Source organism: Girardinichthys multiradiatus, chromosome 15 (genome assembly GCF_021462225.1).
Source record: "Girardinichthys multiradiatus isolate DD_20200921_A chromosome 15, DD_fGirMul_XY1, whole genome shotgun sequence".
Classification (NCBI taxonomy): domain Eukaryota; kingdom Metazoa; phylum Chordata; class Actinopteri; order Cyprinodontiformes; family Goodeidae; genus Girardinichthys; species Girardinichthys multiradiatus.
The window spans coordinates 36,271,785-36,293,939 of NC_061808.1; the positions used below are offsets into that span (position 1 = coordinate 36,271,785).

General features: G+C 40.9%; 2 protein-coding genes and 1 long non-coding RNA gene across 3 annotated transcripts; 2 read left to right on the forward strand and 1 right to left on the reverse strand.

Moving 5' to 3' along the window:
* Nucleotides 1-843: 843 nt before the first annotated feature.
* Nucleotides 844-5,514, reverse strand: LOC124881994. Its single transcript, XR_007041792.1, has 4 exons — nt 4,531-5,514; nt 1,715-1,744; nt 1,543-1,624; nt 844-1,452 (listed from the first exon to the last, which is right to left on the reverse strand). It is a non-coding gene; the product is annotated as an uncharacterized LOC124881994 (long non-coding RNA).
* Nucleotides 3,659-6,842, forward strand: ndufaf4 (NADH:ubiquinone oxidoreductase complex assembly factor 4). The gene is made up of 3 exons (XM_047388046.1): nt 3,659-3,887; nt 4,000-4,091; nt 5,525-6,842. The coding sequence occupies exons 1-3, from the start codon at nt 3,752-3,754 to the stop codon at nt 5,828-5,830; spliced, it is 534 nt and encodes a 177-aa protein (XP_047244002.1). The 5' UTR covers nt 3,659-3,751; the 3' UTR covers nt 5,831-6,842.
* Nucleotides 6,843-12,764: 5,922 nt separating this feature from the next.
* On the forward strand, nt 12,765-21,455 carry gpr63 (G protein-coupled receptor 63). The gene is made up of 2 exons (XM_047388293.1): nt 12,765-13,506; nt 19,215-21,455. Exon 2 carries the CDS (start codon nt 19,424-19,426, stop codon nt 20,552-20,554), a length of 1,131 nt encoding a protein of 376 aa, XP_047244249.1. The 5' UTR covers nt 12,765-13,506; nt 19,215-19,423; the 3' UTR covers nt 20,555-21,455.
* Nucleotides 21,456-22,155: the final 700 nt, after the last annotated feature.

Below are 22,155 nucleotides of genomic sequence, written 5' to 3' on the forward strand. Positions count from 1 at the left end.
TTGACACAATTCTTGCTTTCTATGCTGTAGTTTATAGTGACACATGCAAATATATACATGTTAAAGTAAGATGTACAATTGCTCCCTAAAGTCTGCATCATCCCTAGTTAAAATGCCATATCTATCTATCTATCTATCTATCTATCTATCTATCTATCTATCTATCTATCTATCTATCTATCTATCTATCTATCTATCTATCTATCTATCTATCTATCTATCTATCTATCTATCTATCTATCTATCTATCTATCTATCTATCTATCTATATATATATATGTATATATGTATATCTCAAATAAAAACTAACTTGAATATTTTTTACTCTAATAAATAAAACTGTTAAAAACTGCCACCAATTCCAGCACTCAGTCTTGTTGAGCTCACACCTGCCAACATGAAACAAACTCCAGCTGTCCTAAAAGGACTTTCCTGACATTTGCTCTTTTGCATCTTTTAGCTACAGCCGCAGTTTGTAGATGGGTTACAGTTGTTCAAAAAAGATCATTTTGCAAAGGTATCAGTCAGGAGCAGTGTACAAAAAAGCTATGGTCTTACATATATTACCCATGGCACAGTGTAGGCAGTTATCACCAGCGACTACTAAATCTCTCCAAAACAGAAGAAGTTGCTTCAGAAAAGTTTTAGTTTAAGGGTGTGCACACCTTTGGAACCAGATTGTTTTATTTATTTTAATCTAACATATTGGTTTATTTTTCAGTTGTGCCAGATAAATGGATGATTAAAGTTCAAAACACTTTTGGAATGATTGATCATTCTCTCATTCTTTACATCACACAAACTGGGCATCTTACCAGGGGTCTGTTGACTTTTGAAAGCTGCTTCATGTTATATCATTGTCTTTATTTATTATGCTATAGCTGGTTACAGATTGCACAGAGGTATCGGCGTCAGTGAAACTTGTGACAATGACATTTATAGATTTATAAATAAAAATAAATAAAAATATACATTCAGCCAATCACAGAGCCCCCTTTCTAATCTCTATATCTCAATACAGCTGCAAAGAGAAGGTCATCAGAGAGTGGTTGACAAAATTCTGATATTAGCACATAAAATTAGCTAATAAAATGTCAGATATGAAAATGTCATTATCCACTGTACCCAAGATATGACTGCAAAGTATAAATCACTAAAAGAATTCCCCCCACAAACCACAGAGGAAACACCCATCATGGCGTCATACACCTGGGTGGTGTTAAGAGTCTGCAGAGAGGAGGGATGGGGTTAGGGGCTTTACAAAGCCGTTGTATCCAGATATAACTGGATAGAAATGCTAAATCATCAGAGGCCCTCTCAAGTAGATATGGCATCAGGGATAAGATCTGTGTTTCATCATCAGTGGATTGAAGTCTGTGTCTGGAGAGAAGACTTGTGTCAGATTGTGAGCAGAATTATGATGGATTTGGGAACCATCCCTGCATGACTTTTCTGTGGAAAAAAGAAGAAGAAAATAAGAAAAGGCTCTGAGTGCATTTGGGATTGAGCCAGTCCGGATGTGCCTCTAAAGTCTCCCCTCACATGAACATCATGCTGGCATCTGCTGTCACCTTTGTGCTGTCGTTTATGAACTTCTCCTTGACAGGCTGATGTGTGAGACAATCTGAAACACCATGGGAAGGGGTCACCAGCTCTGTTGCATTGATTTATCTTTAAAATGGCATTAACATAAACATTGAATGCTGCCACCTACTGGTTAAATCCATGTGTGTCCAGTAGGGCCCTGTATAATGATGTAGCATCCACAGTAATATTACTTTTCAATCTATAACACCATGCAGAACATTAAGTGAGTTTATCAACAGCTAAGTGAGTTCAGAGGCATATTTGATGTTCAACAGATCTGATGGAAAACACTTTATAAGGACTATTTTGAACAACAAAAATACTTGTTTGTGAACTTACATTTTATAAAGTTCAGACTTTTTTTGATTGATTGTGAACAGTATGAATCCAATATGTAATGTATAATCTACAGGTACATCTGTCAAGTCTATTTTGTTTTTAATTTTGATGATTGTGGCTCACAGATAAACACAAAATGTAGTGTCTCGGAAAATTTAGTTTGTGAAAAATTGGGAAAAAGTTAAATACTAGAAACTCATGGTGTCCAACCCTAATCAGATGATTAACTCAAAACATCTGGTTTTCTGAGCCTCTAAATGGTCCCTCAGTCCGGGTCAGGAGGCTACACAATCAGGGAGAAGACTGCTGACTGGACAGATGTTAGGAGGACAGTCGTTGACACCCTCCACGAGGAGGGGTGACACAATATGGCATTGCTAAAGAAGCTGGTTGTTCACAGACTGCTGTATCCATGTATATTCATAGAAGGTCGAGTGGAAGGAGAACGTGTGGTAGGAAAAGGTGTACCAGCAACATGGATAACCGTAGCCTTGATAGGATTGTCAATCACAATCTATTCAAGAATGTGGGGGAGCTTCACAAGAAGTAGACTGAGGCGGGGGTTAGAGCATCAAGATCCACTACACAGAGATGGATTCTCAACATGGACTACAAATGTTGCATTCCTTGTGTCAACCTACGTTTGAACCAGAAGCATCTTATTTGGGCTAAGGAGAAATAGAACTGAACTATTGTTCAGTGGTCCAAAGTCCTTTTTTCAAATAAAGGTAAAGTTCGCATTTCATTTGAAAATCAAACTCCCAGAGTCTAGACAAAGATTGCAGCACAGAATCCATGTTGGTTGAAGTCCAGTGTGAAGTTTCCACAGCCAGTGATGATTTGGGGTGCCATGTCATCCGCTGGTGTTGGTCCACTGGGTTTTCCGAAGTCCACAGTCAACCCAACCATCTACCAGGAAATGTTAGAGCACTTCATTTTCCAGCAGAACATAGTACTGGCCCACACTGCCAAAGGTACCAAAAGCTGGTTAATGAATATGGTGTTACTGTGCTTGATTGGCCAGAAAACTGGCTTGACCAGAACCCCATAGTACATCTATGGAGTATTGTCAAGAAGATGAGAGACACCAGACCCAACAATGCAGATGATCTGAAGGCAGTAATTCATGCAAAAGGAGCCCGACTAAGTACTGAGTGCATAGAAATGAAAATACTATTCAGAAGCCCTGCATTTCTGTTTAAAATATAATTTTTTTTATTAATCATATGTAATATTCTAATTTTCTGAGACATTGAATTTTGGGTTTTCATTATCTGTAACCCATAATCATCAGGACTACAGAAAATTAGCGCTTTAAATATTTCACTCTATGTAATGAATCTAAATATGAGTCGCACTTTCTGAAATGAGTAACATCAAATATTTAACTTTTTCACAATATAATAATTTCTTGAATTTCTATAAGAAATTGTAGAGTTATTTGCTAAGTTGTTACCGTTTTAAACTTATATATATATGAATATATATCAAACAAATTATTTATGGATTGGATTGTGGCACTTTCGGCTTTCAATTGACAAAGACCTGATCATTTCTTATATTTATTACATAAAAAACTAAAAGTAAACAAATGAACTATTTCTACTGTTTCCCACGATGGATGGAAAAAGTTGTTTCATAAGCCGTAGGGAAATAACATCGCTAAAATGTTGTTTTTCGGTCATAGTTCTTTAACAAGCATCACAGTCCTCCAAGCTCGCGGTGTCGCTGCTGGTTTCTTTGCTCGCTTCCTCGAAAGAAATGAACCTTCTGGCTCGCCGTTGACTGTTTGACAGTGACAGCGGACTTACGGAACATATCCAGCATGGGTGCTCGGCTCGCGCGGATATTCCGAAACTTTAACTTGGAGAACCGCGCGCTGCGAGAGATCTCCAAAGAGAAGCCGAGTGCAGCGCCCTGGCACGAGACCGAAGCGCCGCCTTCCGCCGTTAGCTCTGAGGGTGAGAGACTGAGCTGCTTGTGTAACCTGGGGGTCATTTACCATTACAGGCTCAGTTCTCCTGAATCTGCGCAAGGTTCACCGTGTTAACCAGTTTGTTTGCTGTGTTCTAGCGAGGGAGTCAGTGAAGAAGAAGAACGAGTCGTTGTTGGAACACCTTAGGTCTGTGTATGTGGAGTCTACTGATCCAACAGCAGCTACAGAGGTCAGACTGAGTCCTACTTGTTCCTGTCTCTGTCTGCAAGAGCTCAGTGTTCTGTTAGACCGGGCTTGAAAAGCTTCTAAACAGCAGTGACCCCATGAAACTGTTTATAGCTTTTATGGAAAACACCTTAAATTATAAAAAGTAATACTGGAGCACAGCACATGGGCACATTATTTCTCTTTCAAAAGAGTAGAGAAAATAGTCCCCTTCCATTTGTTAGTTCAGATGCTGTTTATGAGCTAACAATCACACATAAAACATTGCCTTTTCATAATTGGAGTTCTGTGCACCGCACAGAACATGTTAGTGAACTTTGTCTCATTTCTTTCTCTTTCACAAGAAACCAGACATTTTTATTTGAATTTTCTTTTAAATTAAGATAGGAAACTTTCCAAGTGAATAAATGTTGTTGCCTTTTTAACTTAACTCAAAGTCTGACCTTTTCTGCAGCAGAGGAAATTGAGAGAAAAGTTCCACCACAGAGTCCTTCTGTAGTTGTTGCTTTTAATGATCTTGAGAACCTGAACCAAAACCACTTCTTCTCTTATAATTGTGTTGGTGGTTGAGAGCATTACTGCTGCCACCATCTGTTTCAGAGGGGAACTGCTTGTTGTGGAGGCGTGCCCTCCTGATGAATTATGTTCCCATGGAAACAACACATCACTTTGGGTGGCTGCAAAGATGGCCAAAGTGAATGGAGTCCACCTGTGTGTAATTTAATCTCAGCATAAACACAAGTGTTCTGTGAAGGCTTTAGAACCCTTAACCAGACAGGACAGGCAAGGAGAGTATTATTCAGGGAAACAACCAGGACCTCCATGGCAATACTGGAGGAGCTGCAGAAATCCACAGCTCAAGTGGGACAAACTGTTGTCAGGACAACTATGCAAAGTTGGAAAAGATGCCACAAGAAATCCTACTGGCAGTGTGCCATGCAGGGGACACAGCAGACAGGTGTACCCAGGTGCTCTGGTCAGATGAGACCAAAATGGAACTTTTAGGTCCACATGCAATGAACACAGAACTCTGCTGTGAAACATGGTGGTGGCAGCATAATGCTTTGGGGATGCTTTTCTTCTGCAAGCTCAGGGAAGCTGGCCAGTTGTTAGGAAGATGGATAGAGCTAAATACAGGGCAACCCTGTTCCTCAGGGCCCGCTGTTGGGCCTCTGAAGCATTTGGTGGTATGTAGTGCAGTTAATGCAGTCATGTGAATCACATGTGCTGTAATAGAAACACATCTAAAACATGAAGGACTGTATACTTGAGGACAGGGTTTTAGATACATTGATCACACTAGATCAAAGCATATGCTTGTATTAAAATGGCCCAGTCAAAGTCCAGACCTACATCCAACTGATAATCTGTGGCAAGACTTGTAATTTGGAGCATATGTTTTGGTATTTTCGCTGACTTTGTGCTGTTTTCTCACAGGTATCAGAGAATGTGATAAAGGATAAAGGAGTGGAGCGGAGGCCCCTCACAGTCAGTTTCCCAGGATACACGTTTGGCCTGCCGGAGCTCACAGATGTTCCCAAAGGGAAACTGACCATTGCTGAGGCTCTGAAGGCCCTCGGCAGTCACCAGCACCAGCCTCGGACGTGGACGGCTGAAAAGATTGCTCAGGATTATTCTCTGGACTTAAAAGACACAAAATCTGTTGTAGAATTCTTCATCCCTTTCAAGGTGGAGGTCATCCCTCCTAAGACTAGAACTGCCAAGCAGATAAAGGCTTCCTAGGACTGGAGTCATGGAGAGCGAGAAACTATTACCTCACTTATTTATGTTCTATAGTGTTTGAGTGGGAGAGGGACTAGTTTTTCATGAGTTCAGTGGTGTTAAGATTGAATGATGGGAGATTTTTAACATGCCTACAGGAAACAACCACATATCTGAAAACAGCCGTCCTTTCGAGACGCCTCATATTTAAATGAATCAGGAAGAAATGAAATGTTAAACAGAAAAGAATGAAAGTTTAAGGATACCTCTGAAGTTTCATTCATTAAAGGGTCGCCCAGACTAGTTTCTCAGAGTGTTCTTGGCAAACAGCTGAAGTCAGGATCTGATCAAACTGGCTTAAAGACGTAACAAATGGAATCCACACACCCGATAACTGACTGTTAAGTTTGCAGTGATTGGTGTAGAGCGTTTAGGTGTACTGTGATGGGCTGGATATACAAGTCCAGCCGGGACTTATAAACACAAAAACTCTGATATTTAAAATGTTAGTCAGGTAAACCAGTTCTTTATGATAGCCTCAAATAAAAGACTTATTGACTCTAACTTTGACAACCTAGTTATGACATGACCCTCTTCTGATGGTGGTTCATAGCTCCCTCTGTGGTGCAAAATAGAGATGCACCACCCAGAGATTCTGTGTCCAATTACTGGTGTAAACATTCTTTACAGCTAAGATTCCAGTTTCTCTCTGCAAACTAGAAATCACAAAATACCTTCAAATTTAACAATAAATGGTTTATAATGAAATAAAACAATGGGTTTTCATTACTAACTTTTCATCTGAAGATGTCCGATCTACATGAACCGTCCTTTTAAAGCTCATTTCCATCCATCATAATTCAGCTTTTTATCAGCTGTATCGTCAAGGCAGCACACTGCTGCAGAGAGGTGTGGTTTTCTTCAGTTCATGAGGAATTCAGAGGACTGGGGGTTAAATTCAGAATAAGAGTGAACCTGTGGAATCATATCGCTGCAAAAATGCACGTTTTCAGAATAAATCATTTTTGTCTCACACGTGTGTTGGCTTTAATTCTCTTGTGCATCCAGGTCATTTAGGGGCTGAGAATTATCCAGGGTATTTTTCATCATTTTAAGTCTTACCAGTAAATATACAGGTCCTTCTAAAAAAATTAGCATATTGTGATAAAGTTCATTATTTTCCATAATGTCATGATGAAAATTTAACATTCATATATTTTAGATTCATTGCACACTAACTGAAATATTTCAGGTGTTTTATTGTCTTAATATGGATGATTTTGGCATACAGCTCATGAAAACCCAAAATTCCTATCTCACAAAATTAGCATATCATTAAAAGGGTCTCTAAACGAGCTATGAACCTAATCATCTGAATCAACGAGTTAACTCTAAACACCTGCAAAAGATTCCTGAGGCCTTTAAAACTCCCAGCCTGGTTCATCACTCAAAACCCCAATCATGGGTAAGACTGCCGACCTGACTGTTGTCCAGAAGGCCACTATTGACACCCTCAAGCAAGAGGGTAAGACACAGAAAGACATTTCTGAACGAATAGGCTGTTCCCAGAGTGCTGTATCAAGGCACCTCAGTGGGAAGTCTGTGGGAAGGAAAAAGTGTGGCAGAAAACGCTGCACAACGAGAAGAGGTGACCGGACCCTGAGGAAAATTGTGGAGAAGGGCCGATTCCAGACCTTGGGGGACCTGCAGAAGCAGTGGACTGAGTCTGGAGTAGAAACATCCAGAGCCACCATGCACAGGCGTGTGCAGGAAATGGGCTACAGGTGCCGCGTTCCCCAGGTCAAGCCACTTTTGAACCAGAAACAGCAGCAGAAGCGCCTGACCTGGGCTACAGAGAAGCAGCACTGGACTGTTGCTCAGTGGTCCAAAGTACCTTTTTCGGATGAAAGCAAATTCTGCATGTCATTCGGAAATCAAGGTGCCAGAATCTGGAGGAAGACTGGGGAGAAGGAAATGCCAAAATGCCAGAAGTCCAGTGTCAAGTACCCACAGTCAGTGATGGTCTGGGGTGCCGTGTCAGCTGCTGGTGTTGGTCCACTGTGTTTTATCAAGGGCAGGGTCAATGCAGCTAGCTATCAGGAGATTTTGGAGCACTTCATGCTTCCATCTGCCGAAAAGCTTTATGGAGATGAAGATTTCATTTTTCAGCACGACCTGGCACCTGCTCACAGTGCCAAAACCACTGGTAAATGGTTTACTGACCATGGTATCACTGTGCTCAATTGGCCTGCCAACTCTCCTGACCTGAACCCCATAGAGAATCTGTGGGATATTGTGAAGAGAACGTTGAGAGACTCAAGACCCAACACTCTGGATGAGCTAAAGGCCGCTATCGAAGCATCCTGGGCCTCCATAAGACCTCAGCAGTGCCACAGGCTGATTGCCTCCATGCCACGCCACATTGAAGCAGTCATTTCTGCCAAAGGATTCCTGACCAAGTATTGAGTGCATAACTGTACATGATTATTTGAAGGTTGACGTTTTTTTGTATTAAAAACACATTTCTTTTATTGGTCGGATGAAATATGCTAATTTTGTGAGATAGGAATTTTGGGTTTTCATGAGCTGTATGCCAAAATCATTCGTATTAAGACAATAAAAGACCTGAAATATTTCAGTTAGTGTGCAATGAATCTAAAATATATGAATGTTAAATTTTCATCATTACATTATAGAAAATAATGAACTTTATCACAATATGCTAATTTTTTGAGAAGGACCTGTAAAATGTACTCATTGCACCTACAATGTATCATAAAAGAAGTGATGTTGATGCACAGGTAGGTAATCTCTTATTGTCACATCACTGATTCCTCTTATTCTCTATGTGTGTAATTGTTTTTATGACAAATTATCGCCATGTTTTTGTAATAGTTGAATGCTAACAATCACTTGGTTATTATAGATTATTGCACTGCTCTTTGGAGTCTCTGCAGGCTGGTCAGGATCATCATTCTGATGCATGTTTGTCACTTAAAGGGCCAATAATGGATAAGTTGGAGAATTAGACTACAAAATGAAAGGGGAAAGGTTACCAGTCCCACGGGTACATTGAATGTGGTAGAGAGAGGCTGGAATGAAACCCACAACCTTCTGATTGCAAGATATTTACTCCACCCACTGAGCCACAGCTGCCCTCATCTGTCTTGCCTCTGATTCTCAGTTGAATGTAGGTCCAGACTTTGACTGGGCCATTCTAACACACAAAAATGTTTGAATCTAAACTATTCCATTGAAGTTCTGACCGTGCTGGAGAAAAGCTGTCCCACAGCATGATTCTGCCACCAGGACGTTTCTGGTGAGATGTTTGGGGTGATGTTCACTGTGTCAAAACCCTCCCTAACTCTCTCCCTGACCCCTTCTGCTGTGTTCCTAAGTCTTCATGTTGCTGTTTGTTCTCTAAAACACCTTTGAGGCCAGAATCAGAACAGCTGCATTTATACTCAGATTACACACTGCTAGATGTCTATTTGATGAGTTCTGAAGAAAATTGTTTACAGTGTATTTCATTTAAGGGTATAAGATTAAAATCTAAAAATAATAGATTTTTTCCTTCCACTTCACTGCTTTGTGTGGTTCACATAAAATCCAATTAAATACACGGTAGTTGGTAGTTGTAACGAGACAAAATGTGTAAATGTTCATGGGGTATGTATATGTTTCATATATTCCATGGCATCTGGATGCAGTATGGGACAATGCAAGCTGAAGGGGATAGTTTGGTTTGGAAAACCTTGGATCCTTCCAATTCCCCTTGGGAATGATATTCCTTGATGGCAGTGACCCTTTTCTCAGCAGGATCATGTGACTGCTAAAAATGTCTTAGCTGACCAAGGAACAGAGCAAACAGAATTGTTGTTTTAACTTTTTAACTTTCACATTTTCCAGGTCTCCATCCGATCAAACAAGTTCTACCAATGACGTCCCACTTCAATTGCTCCAGGACTTTAAAGATACAGAGGGTTTGGTAGAATATGCAAAAAAACAGACTTTGAGACAACTAGAGGAGTCTTAACCTTGATGGGTCAGGCTGGTTTCTTCACGGCCATTGGACCCTACTCAACCAATGGTTCTGGTTCATTTGTGTACACCAGGAAGGGGTTTTGCACAGATGGCATCTGCTGTGGTTTCTATCTACAGATGTTTGAGAAATATTGGAAAAGATTCAAACTTAAACATTTTTGAACAGTTCAGACAGAAATGTAAATAAACGTAATAAACATTTAAAATGTACGTTTCAGAAAAGATTCTGGTTCTGTGCTTGATTAAATTGACACTGTTGTTGCATTTTCCATGCATCCACAGCCAGAATCCTCTTATGCCCAAAACAAGCATTTCCTTAGAAACTGGACCCGCCCATAATACGGCCATCTTTCTCTCCTATTGGACGAAATTTGAAGTCAGCTCTACCACGTTAGGAGACCACTTTGCCCATGTCACTGGTTTCTGGGGGTGTCAGTTATGACTGAGCACAAAGGACGTAAGGCTAGCCACACGCGCAGCTGCTTCCGGAAGACAATTCATCTGCTTTCACAGTAAGATCAGAAAACTTAACCAGTGAATAAACATTTTATTTTTACATTTCAGCTTTTGTTATGAAGAATTCCTTTGGTGTAGGCAAGCTACTTTATATTCGATTATTTTACTATGTTAAATTAAAACTATTTACTTTTATATTGTGTTCTCATGCAATATACAGTGCTGTTAATATAATAATAATATTCCCCTTTATTTGTCAGTGCAATTGTACATTCCAACAAAGTTAGTCCTCTGCATTTAACCCATCCCTTAGGGAGCAGTGGGCTGTCACTGTGTAGTGGGTGTCACCTGGTGTGGCCTCTCCAGGATGTAAACATCCTGCTCGCCTGCCACTTGGTCACCTCTCCCCTAAACGGACAAAGATAACCTGAACAAATATAAATGCTGTTCTGAAATCATGATTTCATTTATTCAAGGCAGAAACCAACCAAACTTAATCACCCGCATTGTTAAGTGATAGCTAAACTGTGTTTAATTATCCACATTCTTTGGAAAGCCGATTTCAATCTCAATGAATACAGCTAGGCATAATTACTGTCTGAGCTGTAAAATCAAGAAGTAGGCTCAAGGATTTCAAAAAGGACACATTATGCTCCAATCTAAAAAAATTAAAGAATAGATGAGAGACGAGTCCTGTGACGACCTGGCCAGGGTGTCCCCTGCCTCTTTGCCACTTGCCGAATGCCAATAGGCGATGGACGATTGAATGAGAAACAAAGCTGTTGACAGCTTTCAGTCTGTGAAGTGTTGTAAAACCATTTCTAAGGCTTTAGGACACAAGAGAACCAGAGTGAGAACTAGCATCCACCAAAGGAGAAAACGTGGTACAGAGGGGAACCTTCCCAGGAATGGCCAGACACTCCTGGCAAGGTTAACCAAGAGCACATACATGACTCATCATGGAGGTTACCAAAAACCCCAGAACAACAAAGCCCTGCATATCTTACCTCGCTAAGTTAAGGTCAGAGTTCATGATTCAACAATAAAGAAGGGAATGGATAAACATGGCATTCATGGGAGAGTTCAAAGGCCAGGACCACTGCTTACTAAAATGAACACGAAGGCCTGTCTCAGAATAAAAAATAAAAAATAAACACTTTGCTGATTCCCAAAACGCTTGGGAGAATATTCTGTTGACTAACAAGAGAAAAGTGTAAGTAAAGTGTAAGTATAGAGAAGGTGTGTCTTGTGATGCCTGTTGGATATAAATCTAACATTTCAGGTAAAGTACATCATGATGACAATCAAACACATGCCCCTTTTCCATTGGCTCGATTTGGCCCTACTCAACTCCACTCAGCTCGCTTTGCAAGTGTTTCATTACAGTTTTTTCCCGTACTACTTTTTTGGTCCCTGCTCCTGAGCAGGTACCATCTGGGCTGTGTTGAGACTACATGTGACATGAACAGACTGCTGTTCACTGATTGATCATGGGACCAGGAGAAATGAGAAGCTTTCTGCTGAGACAGTGCAGGGAAATTTATTAAAACTTAAGAGTGACCACAATAACATTAAGGACCACAATAGCCAGTAATGTCATACATATAACATTACTTTTTACAGATCATAAACCATTCCTGAAGGCTGAAAGAAAAGAAAAATCACACATCAGCTTCTGAATTACAGGCAGGTGGGGCGCTGTATTTAAAAACATCCTAAATCAGCTGATCACATGTGAAACCAGCTGTTCAGACGCACAAACATTTCCTCCAAGACACACAAAACAATACCACCATAAAACAGAGTGTTTGGTTCAGAAATGCATTTATCCTGAAGAGAACCAATGTTTGCAGGAGGAGGGAGCAGGCAGTAAGCAATGTCCTGTAATCAGACTGCCTGTGTCGGTTCAAACATGAGGAAGATCCCGCTGAATCCATGGAGCACGAATATCAAATATCCAAACTAAAACTAACTTCACCAAGGTCAAAAGTCAGTGGTTTCACTTTAAAGTCTTTGTCCCCGTTATTGCCTTGGATAAGACAAAAACTTCCTCATAAAGCCCAAAATGTTAACTTCTTCAGGCAAACTTTGGAGCTCCACCAGTCCAGAGAGCAGCTTCTCCTGTCACACCCACTCACATCATTCTCAAAAATCTAATGCTGTTGAAAATTTGAACTTCTGAGTTCAGGTCTAATGGACCACACAAGCATCTTCAGGTTGTTGTTAGGTTTTACCGAGAACAAAGTAAATAGTAGACATCATAAGGGTCAGCGTTGTTTCACTGTCAAAATCTCCCCTTGCCTTTTTGCTTCTGCTCCATTAGTCAAGAACATATCTTTCACCAGCTGCCTAAAGTCTTACCACAAAACACTGTGAAAAGATCAGTTAGTCGCTGTATGGTCTTAAATGTGTGTTAATAAATGAGTTATTCATGTGTTAACTTGTCAGTAGTCATAAGAAAATGATGGTAAATATCAAACACAAGATGAGATTTAATCCTATTAAGGCCAGATGCAATAATGTTTGGGCTTTTATTGGGCTGCTGCCTTGCAGCAAGAAGGTTCTGGGTTTGAATCCAGGCAGGACCTATTTGCGTGGAGTTTCCATGTTGTTCCACACTGTTCTCCGCTTCTCGCCATTGGACAGCTGGAGATGGGCAACGATAGGATTTCTGCAGGGGAACACCGGATGGGCTTTTATTTTGAAAGGCCAAACCGGAAGTGGTGGAGGCTGGTCTCGCTTTGCCGCACTCCCCTCAGTGAGAGTAGTTTTAGAAGAGTCGGCACCCAAACAGCAGGAGCTGCTAACATTCTGATCCTGCAGCTTTTAGCTTTGGAGAACATCTAGACGATGAAAAGCGACGGAGAAACCCGATGATAGAACTTGGATCGCTTTTTAAAATCCAGGACAAGAGGCTGTTGGTGGAAACAAAGCCCCACCAACACGCGAGTAGGGATTTCACATCTGCCTCCGTGTAGGTCGTCCATCTGCGGCTGTCGCCTTGTTAGTGAAGCAGCGTTAACAGGCTCATCGCTCGGATCCACAGCGGAAGTTCAGTGATCCAGAACATCTGTTGTGCATCTTAATCCACACCGACGCTGGACGGAGAGTTTGGCCGCTCAGATGCTCCGTTTGGAGGGCTGATCTTCAACCCTGGAGTCTCTCCTGAGCTCCACCATGGGAGGAAGGAGCAGCAGGTAATCATCTCGATCACGCTGAACTCGGTCAGATTATAGGGATGGGATGAAATAGATTAACCACGCTATGTTTGGTGAAAAAAGCCCTCGTTGCTCTGGTTGCCATGACTGCCGACAGGACAGCCTCTCCAGCATTGAGATGCAGAGACTGCAGGCCTGGTGTTCCACGAAAGCTGAACCAGGGTCAGGTTCAGCTCATGCAACAGATATCACTGAGCACCCCCCCCCCCCCCCACGGATCATGTGTCTAACATGGGTTGTTATGATCTGCTTCTCTAGTCTGAAAACTGTTGCTTTCCTTATAAAATAAGACAACATGACAAAAGCCTTCAGTAAAAGCAACTTTAAAGACAGACCAAATGAGAAATCCAAAATATAATTCTAACCCACATTAGAAGAGATCATATCTGTAACTGTTTATTTACCTCATCTGAAGGTTTAACATTGTGAAACTGCTCCAGTGCTGCTTTTTTATTTTATTAAAAGTTATTTTAATACAAAAGTATTCACACCTCTTGAACCTTTTCACCATTTGTGGCATAGCAGCCGTTTGGAGCTTACTGATGAACTGTTTGCCTGATCACTGCTGTGTGACTGAAGAGTAAATCTGGGTTTAGATTTGCATTTTAAATCTGTGTATTAATGTGTCTCTTTAATCTTTTAACCTATTAACAACTTGGCAGAGGCAGCATCATGCTGTGGGGATGCCTTTCTCCAGCAGAAACAGGGAACCTGGTCAGAGTTGATAAGAAGATGGTAGAGCTAAATACAGAGAAAGAAAACCTGTTACGAGGCCAGAAAAGACTTGAGACTGGGGACAGACAATCACCTTCTACCCTGGCGATGACCTTCGACCTACAACCAGGGGTACAATGTAATGGTTATAGATCAAAGCATACTCATGTGTTAGAATGGCCCAGTCAAAGTCCAGTCCCTAGATTCGGTGGCTTAAAAAGCTGGTAGGAAAAAAGACACGTATCCTCTTCCCTTCTACAATTCTGCTATGCTTTTGGTTGTAACGTGACAAAATGTGAAAATGTTCAAGGGTGTGAATAGTTTTGCATTACTCTGTTTTTGCAGGTTTGGTTTTAGGACCCAAAATGTCAAGCATAGAAATAAAGTAGAATTTCAAAAATGAATGAGAAAGAGTTCAGAACTGATTGAGTCCGTCTGCAATATTGGTTAAACTTTTATGTTTGCAAACCCTAAAAACTGCGGTCACAGCACACAGCTCTACAATAATACAAGGATTTATTTATAAGATGTTATAATAATTTCAATTTTAACTCTGAGAAGGAGCTAGATGGAATATTAACCAGTTTCATTCAGAATAAATAAACCAAATGATTATAACTAACCTTCCTAATCAGGGGAAAACTAGGATTAAAAAAAAAGACAGTGCACCAGAAGATGAATGACAGGCAGCATCATCTTATACATCATCTCCACTTTGGTAACCAATCAGCGTTCTGTCCATTTTCTGGGTCCACCAATCAGGAAGAGGCACCTGCACACTCTGATTGACATAAAACATAAAACACAGCACCATATGACAGCAGTAACACAGTTAATTTCAGGTAATGCATGGAACAGTGTTTCTGCATCACTTATTGGGCCGGTTGCTCCTTATTTAGGCAGTATTATGCCTAAATAAGGAGCAAGTACCAGTATTTATGCTGGTAAATGTTGGTCCAGATAAATATCAAGGTGTTTAATAGTACCAGTGACTGAGTTTCTGGGCTGGGCGTTTGGTAGAGCATGGATTTGGTCCAAAAACCTGTAAATCCAAGTTAAGAGCCCTCAGAGTTCTAGTATCTGCAGTCATATTCAATAAATTAGAAGATTATTGAAAGTTCAATTATTTCAGTAGCTCAGTGCACTAAGTGAAACATTATATAGATTAACCTGACTGGTGTTCAAGTCTTTATTTCTGTTAATTCTGATGATTTTAAGATTAAAATATTACATCAGACCAATAATAAAAACACGTTTAATATGAAAATGTTAGCTTGTATATTACTAGTTCAATTCAGTTTATTTATATAGCGCCTCACAACACATGTCGTCTCAAGGCACTTCACAACAGTCAGGTACATACATTCCAATTAGTTCAAACCAGTGCAATCAAAGTTAGTTATTTATTCAATTTGGATAAAAAGTTTTTCTGTCTAAGGAAACCCAGCAGATCCAGTCAGTGACTTGCAGCATTCCCTCCTCCTAGATGAACATGTAGAGACAGTGGACAGACACTGGTGTTGACTTTGCAGCAATCCCTCATACTGAGCATGCATGTAGCGACAGTGGAGAGGAAAAACTCCCTTTTAACAGGAAGAAATCTCCAGCAGAACCAGGCTCAGTGTGAGCGGCCATCTGCCACGACCGACTGGGGGTTTGAGAGAACAGAGCAGAGACACAAAAAGAACAAAGAAGCACTGATCCAGGAGTACTTTCTATGGGAAGGAAAAGTAAATGTTAATGGATGTAGCTCCTTTAGTCGTTTCACCTAGAAAGAAAGAACAGATAAACTCTGAGCCAGTTTTCAAGGTTAGAGTCTGAAAGAGAGCACATAGAGTTTGTTACAGTTAAGCTCAGTCAGTAGCTATGTCTAGGAGAAAAATAGGGTTAAACACTAAAATACAGGGCCAAGTGGATCATCTGTAGAAGGTGAGCATTAAGTTGTTGCCAGCAAAAGCTTGGACTATGCCCTTCTCCAGAAAGGTGTCACAGGTAGACAGAGTCAGGCCAGGTGTAGCTTCTAGGAAGAAAAAAGAGAGAATAAGGTTAAAAGCTGAAATAACAGCAAATAATGCAAAATTGGAGAGTAGTGTGAGAATGTAGCGAAGAGGGTGAAAGTGGTCATTATGTCCTCCAGCAGCCTAAGCCTATAGCAGCATAACTACAGATAGTTTCAGTTCAGATTATTTAATTAAACGGCGCTTATTTACAACAATGTCGTCTCAAGGAACCCCACAAAGCGTCCCACTGATGGTCATTGTTCTACTAAAAACCACAAGGATTGGGATACCTCCCTCTGTCAGACTGATTATAACCATTGGAAAAGAGAAGTGGTCATACAGGTAGCAGAAATGGAGGGGGTGTTTGCAACTCAACCATAACTGAGCCTGTTTAGGCTAAACCTGACTCCCCCTTACTCCAACCAACAGGGAGGGAGGAAGGCTCCCTCCCTGATAAACTAAGCCACTTGAACTATAAGCTTTATCAAAAAGGAAAGTTTTAAGCCTAGCCTTAAAAGTAGACAGGGTGTCTGCCTCACGGACCAAAACCGGGAGCTGGTTCCACTAGTATGTTTAGTACCTTGTTTAAGGTTGTTATTTTGAAAATATACTTTTATTCTGACAACCAGCCTTATCAAAAAACATTTTCTAAGTCACTGAACATGACTGTATGTTTCAGTTGCTGGACAACTGATCTGCTACAACAGAAGGCTGGCATTGTCTACCCCACAGCACAGCTTGTGGTTGACCAGACTTTCTCACAGGGTTGGCCTTCTGAGAATAGCAGGATATCGTTGACTACAGTCTCTAGTTTGCTGAGACATTTTTGGCGGCAACAACCCACAGTGTGACCTTTTTCCGCCTCCTATATTCTAGAGATATTTCCGCCCACTCTTCTTCTCCATGTAGATTCAGTTAATTGAAGTTTGGCTAAAATTTGCTTAAGTTAAGCTTCCTAAGCTACTGTAGATTGTAGTTGCTGTGTTTAGGATTATTGTCCTTTAACATTTAAGGTGATCTGGTCCTGTGGCTGCAAAACAAGCCCAAATCATCACCCTCACCACACTGTGCTTTACAGTTGGTTAGAGGTGTTTGTGCTCATATGCTGTGCTTGGGTTACTTTAAATGTACAGGTTTGCATTTTCCCAAAATGTTTTCTTCATGATCTTGTCATTCTGATAGGTCTTATTCCAGAAGCCTTGCTCAGATGCACCTTTGCCAATCAGACAGTAGGGGTGTTACTGTACATTAAGCTCATGAGATGAGCCATTAGGCATTATTGGGTTCAGAATACAGAGACAGGATGAGATTTGAACAAGAGAGAAGATGCTGAGTCTCTGCCTCAAGCTTAGGAGCTCAAGTATCATGTGCTCCTTTCAGTTCATTGTTCTGCAGTAAACCCGCAACCAAGAATCCCCTTATGGATGACTTTGACATTGACATCATCCAGCAGTTAGTGTGGAACCTAAAAATCCAAACCTGAGGTTCTGACAGCTCCTCAGTAAAGCTGAGGAGCTGTCAGACCTCCACATGTAGTCTATCTCCTCATCTCCAGTTAGCTGTGTTCAAATGTTAGCTGGTGTGTACTTATACCACCTCCAACATCTTCACCTAATTCTCCTTTGCCCCGCCCCCTTAGCTTCTAGTTATATCTTTTGTTGACGTCTTCTTTGTTAGAAAACACACTATAACGCTTAAAATCAGATAACTTGGTGGATCATTTTCCTAAATAACCGTGTGGAGTGCCTCATTAAATGGATGGAGTTATGTCAGTGTAAGGATGTGAAAACCGATGGATCTAGAATTAATCTCCAAAGCAGCATCTTTTCACCGCTGCTCTACTGATGCACTCACAGCTTTCACAAACACACCCGTTTATCAAGACCGTCATAAATCCTTTAACCTTAACATAATATATGCGTTGGGGGTTTTCCATATATCTGGCTGAGCTCTGAAAGTGGTTCTCATACAAGCTTACAGCTGTCTCCTGAAACTAGGAATTCTCACTAATGTGATATTATTCCTTGAAAGTTTCATCTCGACTCAGACTTTGTCCCCAAAAACTGTTGAATGACTTCATATCCAGGTATCTCAGCAGCTAAGCAACACAATGCATCATTATTCCTCCCTGCGGTCAGAACTGTGCTCCACCTACACTAGAGTACAAGGAGATGATAAAGCTTCACTTGTCATGGAGATTATTTGATGAACTAATGGAGTCTTTTTCTGCTACATTGGCAGGTGAGCCATTGAATTGACCTCTGACTGTAAGAAAAAAGAGCCTCCAATGTTTACTGTTGAGGCGTTTTATGGCAGCATTAGACTTGTGCTTAGGGGAACAATGGCTGACAGGAAACACTCACACAAATATCTTATCACATTTTATTGGAACTAAACTGTGTTGTCCCTGGAGTGTTCACTGAAGAAGTGTACCTTTTTCTCTCAACATGTTCATATCTCCCCCTAAATCACCCAACTCTCCTATTGCTGTTTTAAAATAATCGCTGTTTAGTGACAGTATATTGTGTAGTGGGAAAGAGTCATTAAAATGTGTTTTGATAGTAATTAATGTCATCAACACAGTTTTCAACAATAGTATGGCCATTGGTAATTGCGCAGCCCTAATCAGCACATGTAATTTCATGTATCAATATAAATGTTTGGTTTAGTAAAGAAAACATAGGTTTACACCCTGGTAAAATAGTCTACTTTTCTGAGTAAAATGATTTAAACTGGCCTAAGTCTAGTCTTTAGATTTCCTTCAGTATGTGAATTTCCCCCTTTTTCTACAAACGTACTTATTTAAAACATCTGTTACAGGTAAGGTTTCCTCTACTGGAAAAAAACTTTACAAAAACCCTCTAAAAAAATCTGAAACATCATTTTAATGTTTTTTTCATGTGACCTGCTTCTCACCGATGTGTTCTGTGTTATTTACTTGGAATTAACACACATTTGTGTTTTATGTTCTAGGATCACACAGTCTTGAAGATGGCCCCGTGACATGAGGAGGAACAATATGTGCATCTACAGCATCATGTTTTACGGGAGTTCTCCTCTGATGATGCACACTCACTCTGGGAAGGAAGGCTTCATTCTACTCTCTCCCTTCCAGAATCATGGGACATTAACACCCGTCTCTGCTGACTCATGGGGCTTCTAACCCATCAAAGACACTGCTGATGGAGGACGTCTTAGTGGCGAACGTTTCCCTGGGCTCCAGGCCCCCACCAGAGCTGGTCACCCCGACGGCGAAGTCCTTAGAAATCGCTCCAGGTGTCAGCCTTCCTCTACAGGTCTTCTTCAGCCTTGTCATGGTGACGATCTTATTGGTGGCCCTTGCAGGAAATGTGGTGGTGTGCCTCATGGTGTACCAGAGATCTGCCATGCGCTCTGCCATCAACATCCTGCTGGCTAACCTGGCGTTTGCAGACATGATGCTGGCAATCCTGAACATGCCGTTCGCTTTAGTTACCGTCATGACCACCACCTGGATCTTTGGAGACACTTTCTGTCGGGTTTCAGCCATGCTCTTCTGGTTGTTTGTGATTGAAGGAGGAGCTATATTGCTTATAATAAGCATAGATAGATTTCTGATTATTGTCCAGAAACAAGACAAGCTCAGCCCACAAAGAGCCAAGCTGCTCATCATGGTCACATGGGTCCTCTCTTTGATTTTCTCCTTCCCTCTGGCTGTAGGCTCCCCTCCCCTGCAGACCCCCCCCAGGGCCCCTCAGTGTGTATTTGGTCACACCACTGACCCTGGATACCACGCCTATGTGTTAATCCTCATGCTAGTTTTCTTCTTCATACCTTTCATGGTAATGCTGTACACATTCATGGGGATCCTCAACACCATTCGCCATAACGCCATCCGCATCCACAGCCACCCAGACAGCATGTGTCTGAGCCAGGCCAGCAAACTAGGCCTGCTGAGCCTGCAGAAGCCTTTCCAAATGAACATAGACATGAGCTTCAAGACCCGTGCCTTCACCACCATCCTCATCCTCTTCTCTGTGTTTACAGTATGTTGGGCACCCTTTACTGCCTACAGCCTGGTGACTACCTTCAGCTTCGACTTTTACCACAAAGACAGCTTTTTCCAAATCAGCACGTGGCTCCTGTGGTTGTGCTACCTCAAGTCTGCCCTGAACCCTCTCATTTACTACTGGAGGATCAAAAAGTTCCGAGATGCCTGCCTCGATCTGATGCCCAAATACTTCAAGTTTCTTCCTCAGCTGCCGGGCAACACGAAGAGACGCATACAGCCCAGTGCTGTGTATGTATGTGGAGAGCATCGCTCTGTGGTTTAAATGGAAAATCCACTCTTTCACTATAGTTTAAAACCCACTTTGATCTATTTTACCTTGCATTCGAAGGCCTCATTTGTTGTTTGGTTCTTTATTTTTCTCAGTAGAAGCTCAGGCTGAAAGTAGCACTGCATTGAACAGGCAGAGGGCCGAGTTGGTAAAAGGAGCTCATGAAGGGACTGATTTGTATATTTAAGATAGAAGATCCTGTTTTAATCCAACATTCATGATTTTTATAGATAGTCAAAAGACAGAATGCTGCACATATCCTGGGGCTTAACCTTTATGGAAAAAAATAGGATTTGTCTACTGGTCATTTGTTCTGGTTCCAGTACCAAGGTTTAGGCACAAAACAAAGCTTTTAACACACTGCTGGTGGATTTTAAACCTTGTACATTTTTAAAAGAAGCAAGACATTTATAACATGTGAAATAAATGAATTAGTAGGGATTCAGTTATGTCTTTCAGGACTGAATGTGGCCTAAAGAAATCCGGGATCCAAACACCTTTTTGACGTAACGGTCATGTTTTGGGTTACATAGTCCTTGTTTTTATTTGCCGTAACCCAAACTGAGCCCGGACCTGGAAAAGTGAGGCTGCCATACAATCGGTGCCATCAAGCCCTCTGACCTACATCAGCATCTTATAGGTTCATTTTTAGTAGTAATGTAAGGTAAAGAAAACTTTTGTGATTAAAACTTTAATTCAGAATGCTTTAGTAGAAATTGTGTGTAATGAGAAATCTGAATCACAAGACGAGATGAAACATAATAATGAATTCCCCATTATGATAATCAGTGTAGAACAATTCAGCCCAGATTTGACTTGTTTATATATTATGCTTTTTACGCTTTTTTACATCTAAGTTTAAAGTGTTCTTCATGCCATAAAGTGCTCAAAAGAATCCCTTCTTTGTTTTTCTCAAACATAATGAAAATTTCCTAATGGGAGTCGGTGGTGTTCTAGAACCCTCCTGCTCTGGTTGGATCAGTCTAAGGATTTTGGATTTCAAACTAGAGCTGATCATCCAGACTGATTAAAAATGTGATATAGCCCTTTATCACCAGATCAGAAGTTCTGCAGCAGACGCCATCTTGAGCGTTGTTAGCTTGTTAGCTTGTTGCGGTATACGTACAAAGCTTACAAATCATGTTTTCACCGTCACCATTTAACTATTTCAAAATGGTGTCAGCGTCTTCAGTGTGGTTCCAGTCAGCTCAACACAAAATCATTATTTAGTCAAGTCAAGTTTATTTATATAGCGCCCTTCAGCAACAAGGCACTCAAAGTGCTGTACACAAGAAAAAACATTACAGTGATACAGAAAATCAAACAACAGAGGTCATTTTAAAAAATACAAATAAAATAAAGAGAATAGAATGGTGGATAAGAAAATGAAAGGAAAATTGGACTGAAAACGTAACTAATAATGTTTAGATGGCACATTCAAAGACCACTCTAAACAAATAAGTTTTTTATCTTGATTTAAAGCAACTTAGGGTTTTGGCGCTTTTACAGTTTTCTGGGAGTTTATTCCAGATTAGTGGAGCATAAGAACTAAAAGCTGCTTCTCTGTGTTTGGTTCTGGTTCTGGGTATGCAGAG

Excerpts from the sequence above, each read along its gene's own strand:
- ndufaf4 (XM_047388046.1), top strand. The coding sequence starts at position 3,752 with ATGGGTGCTCGGCTCGCGCGGATATTCCGAAACTTTAACTTGGAGAAC. Across the intron at positions 3,888-3,999 it reads TTCCGCCGTTAGCTCTGAGG|CGAGGGAGTCAGTGAAGAAG; the intron begins GTGAGAGACTGA and ends GCTGTGTTCTAG. Across the intron at positions 4,092-5,524 it reads ATCCAACAGCAGCTACAGAG|GTATCAGAGAATGTGATAAA; the intron begins GTCAGACTGAGT and ends GTTTTCTCACAG.
- gpr63 (XM_047388293.1), top strand. The coding sequence starts at position 19,424 with ATGGAGGACGTCTTAGTGGCGAACGTTTCCCTGGGCTCCAGGCCCCCA.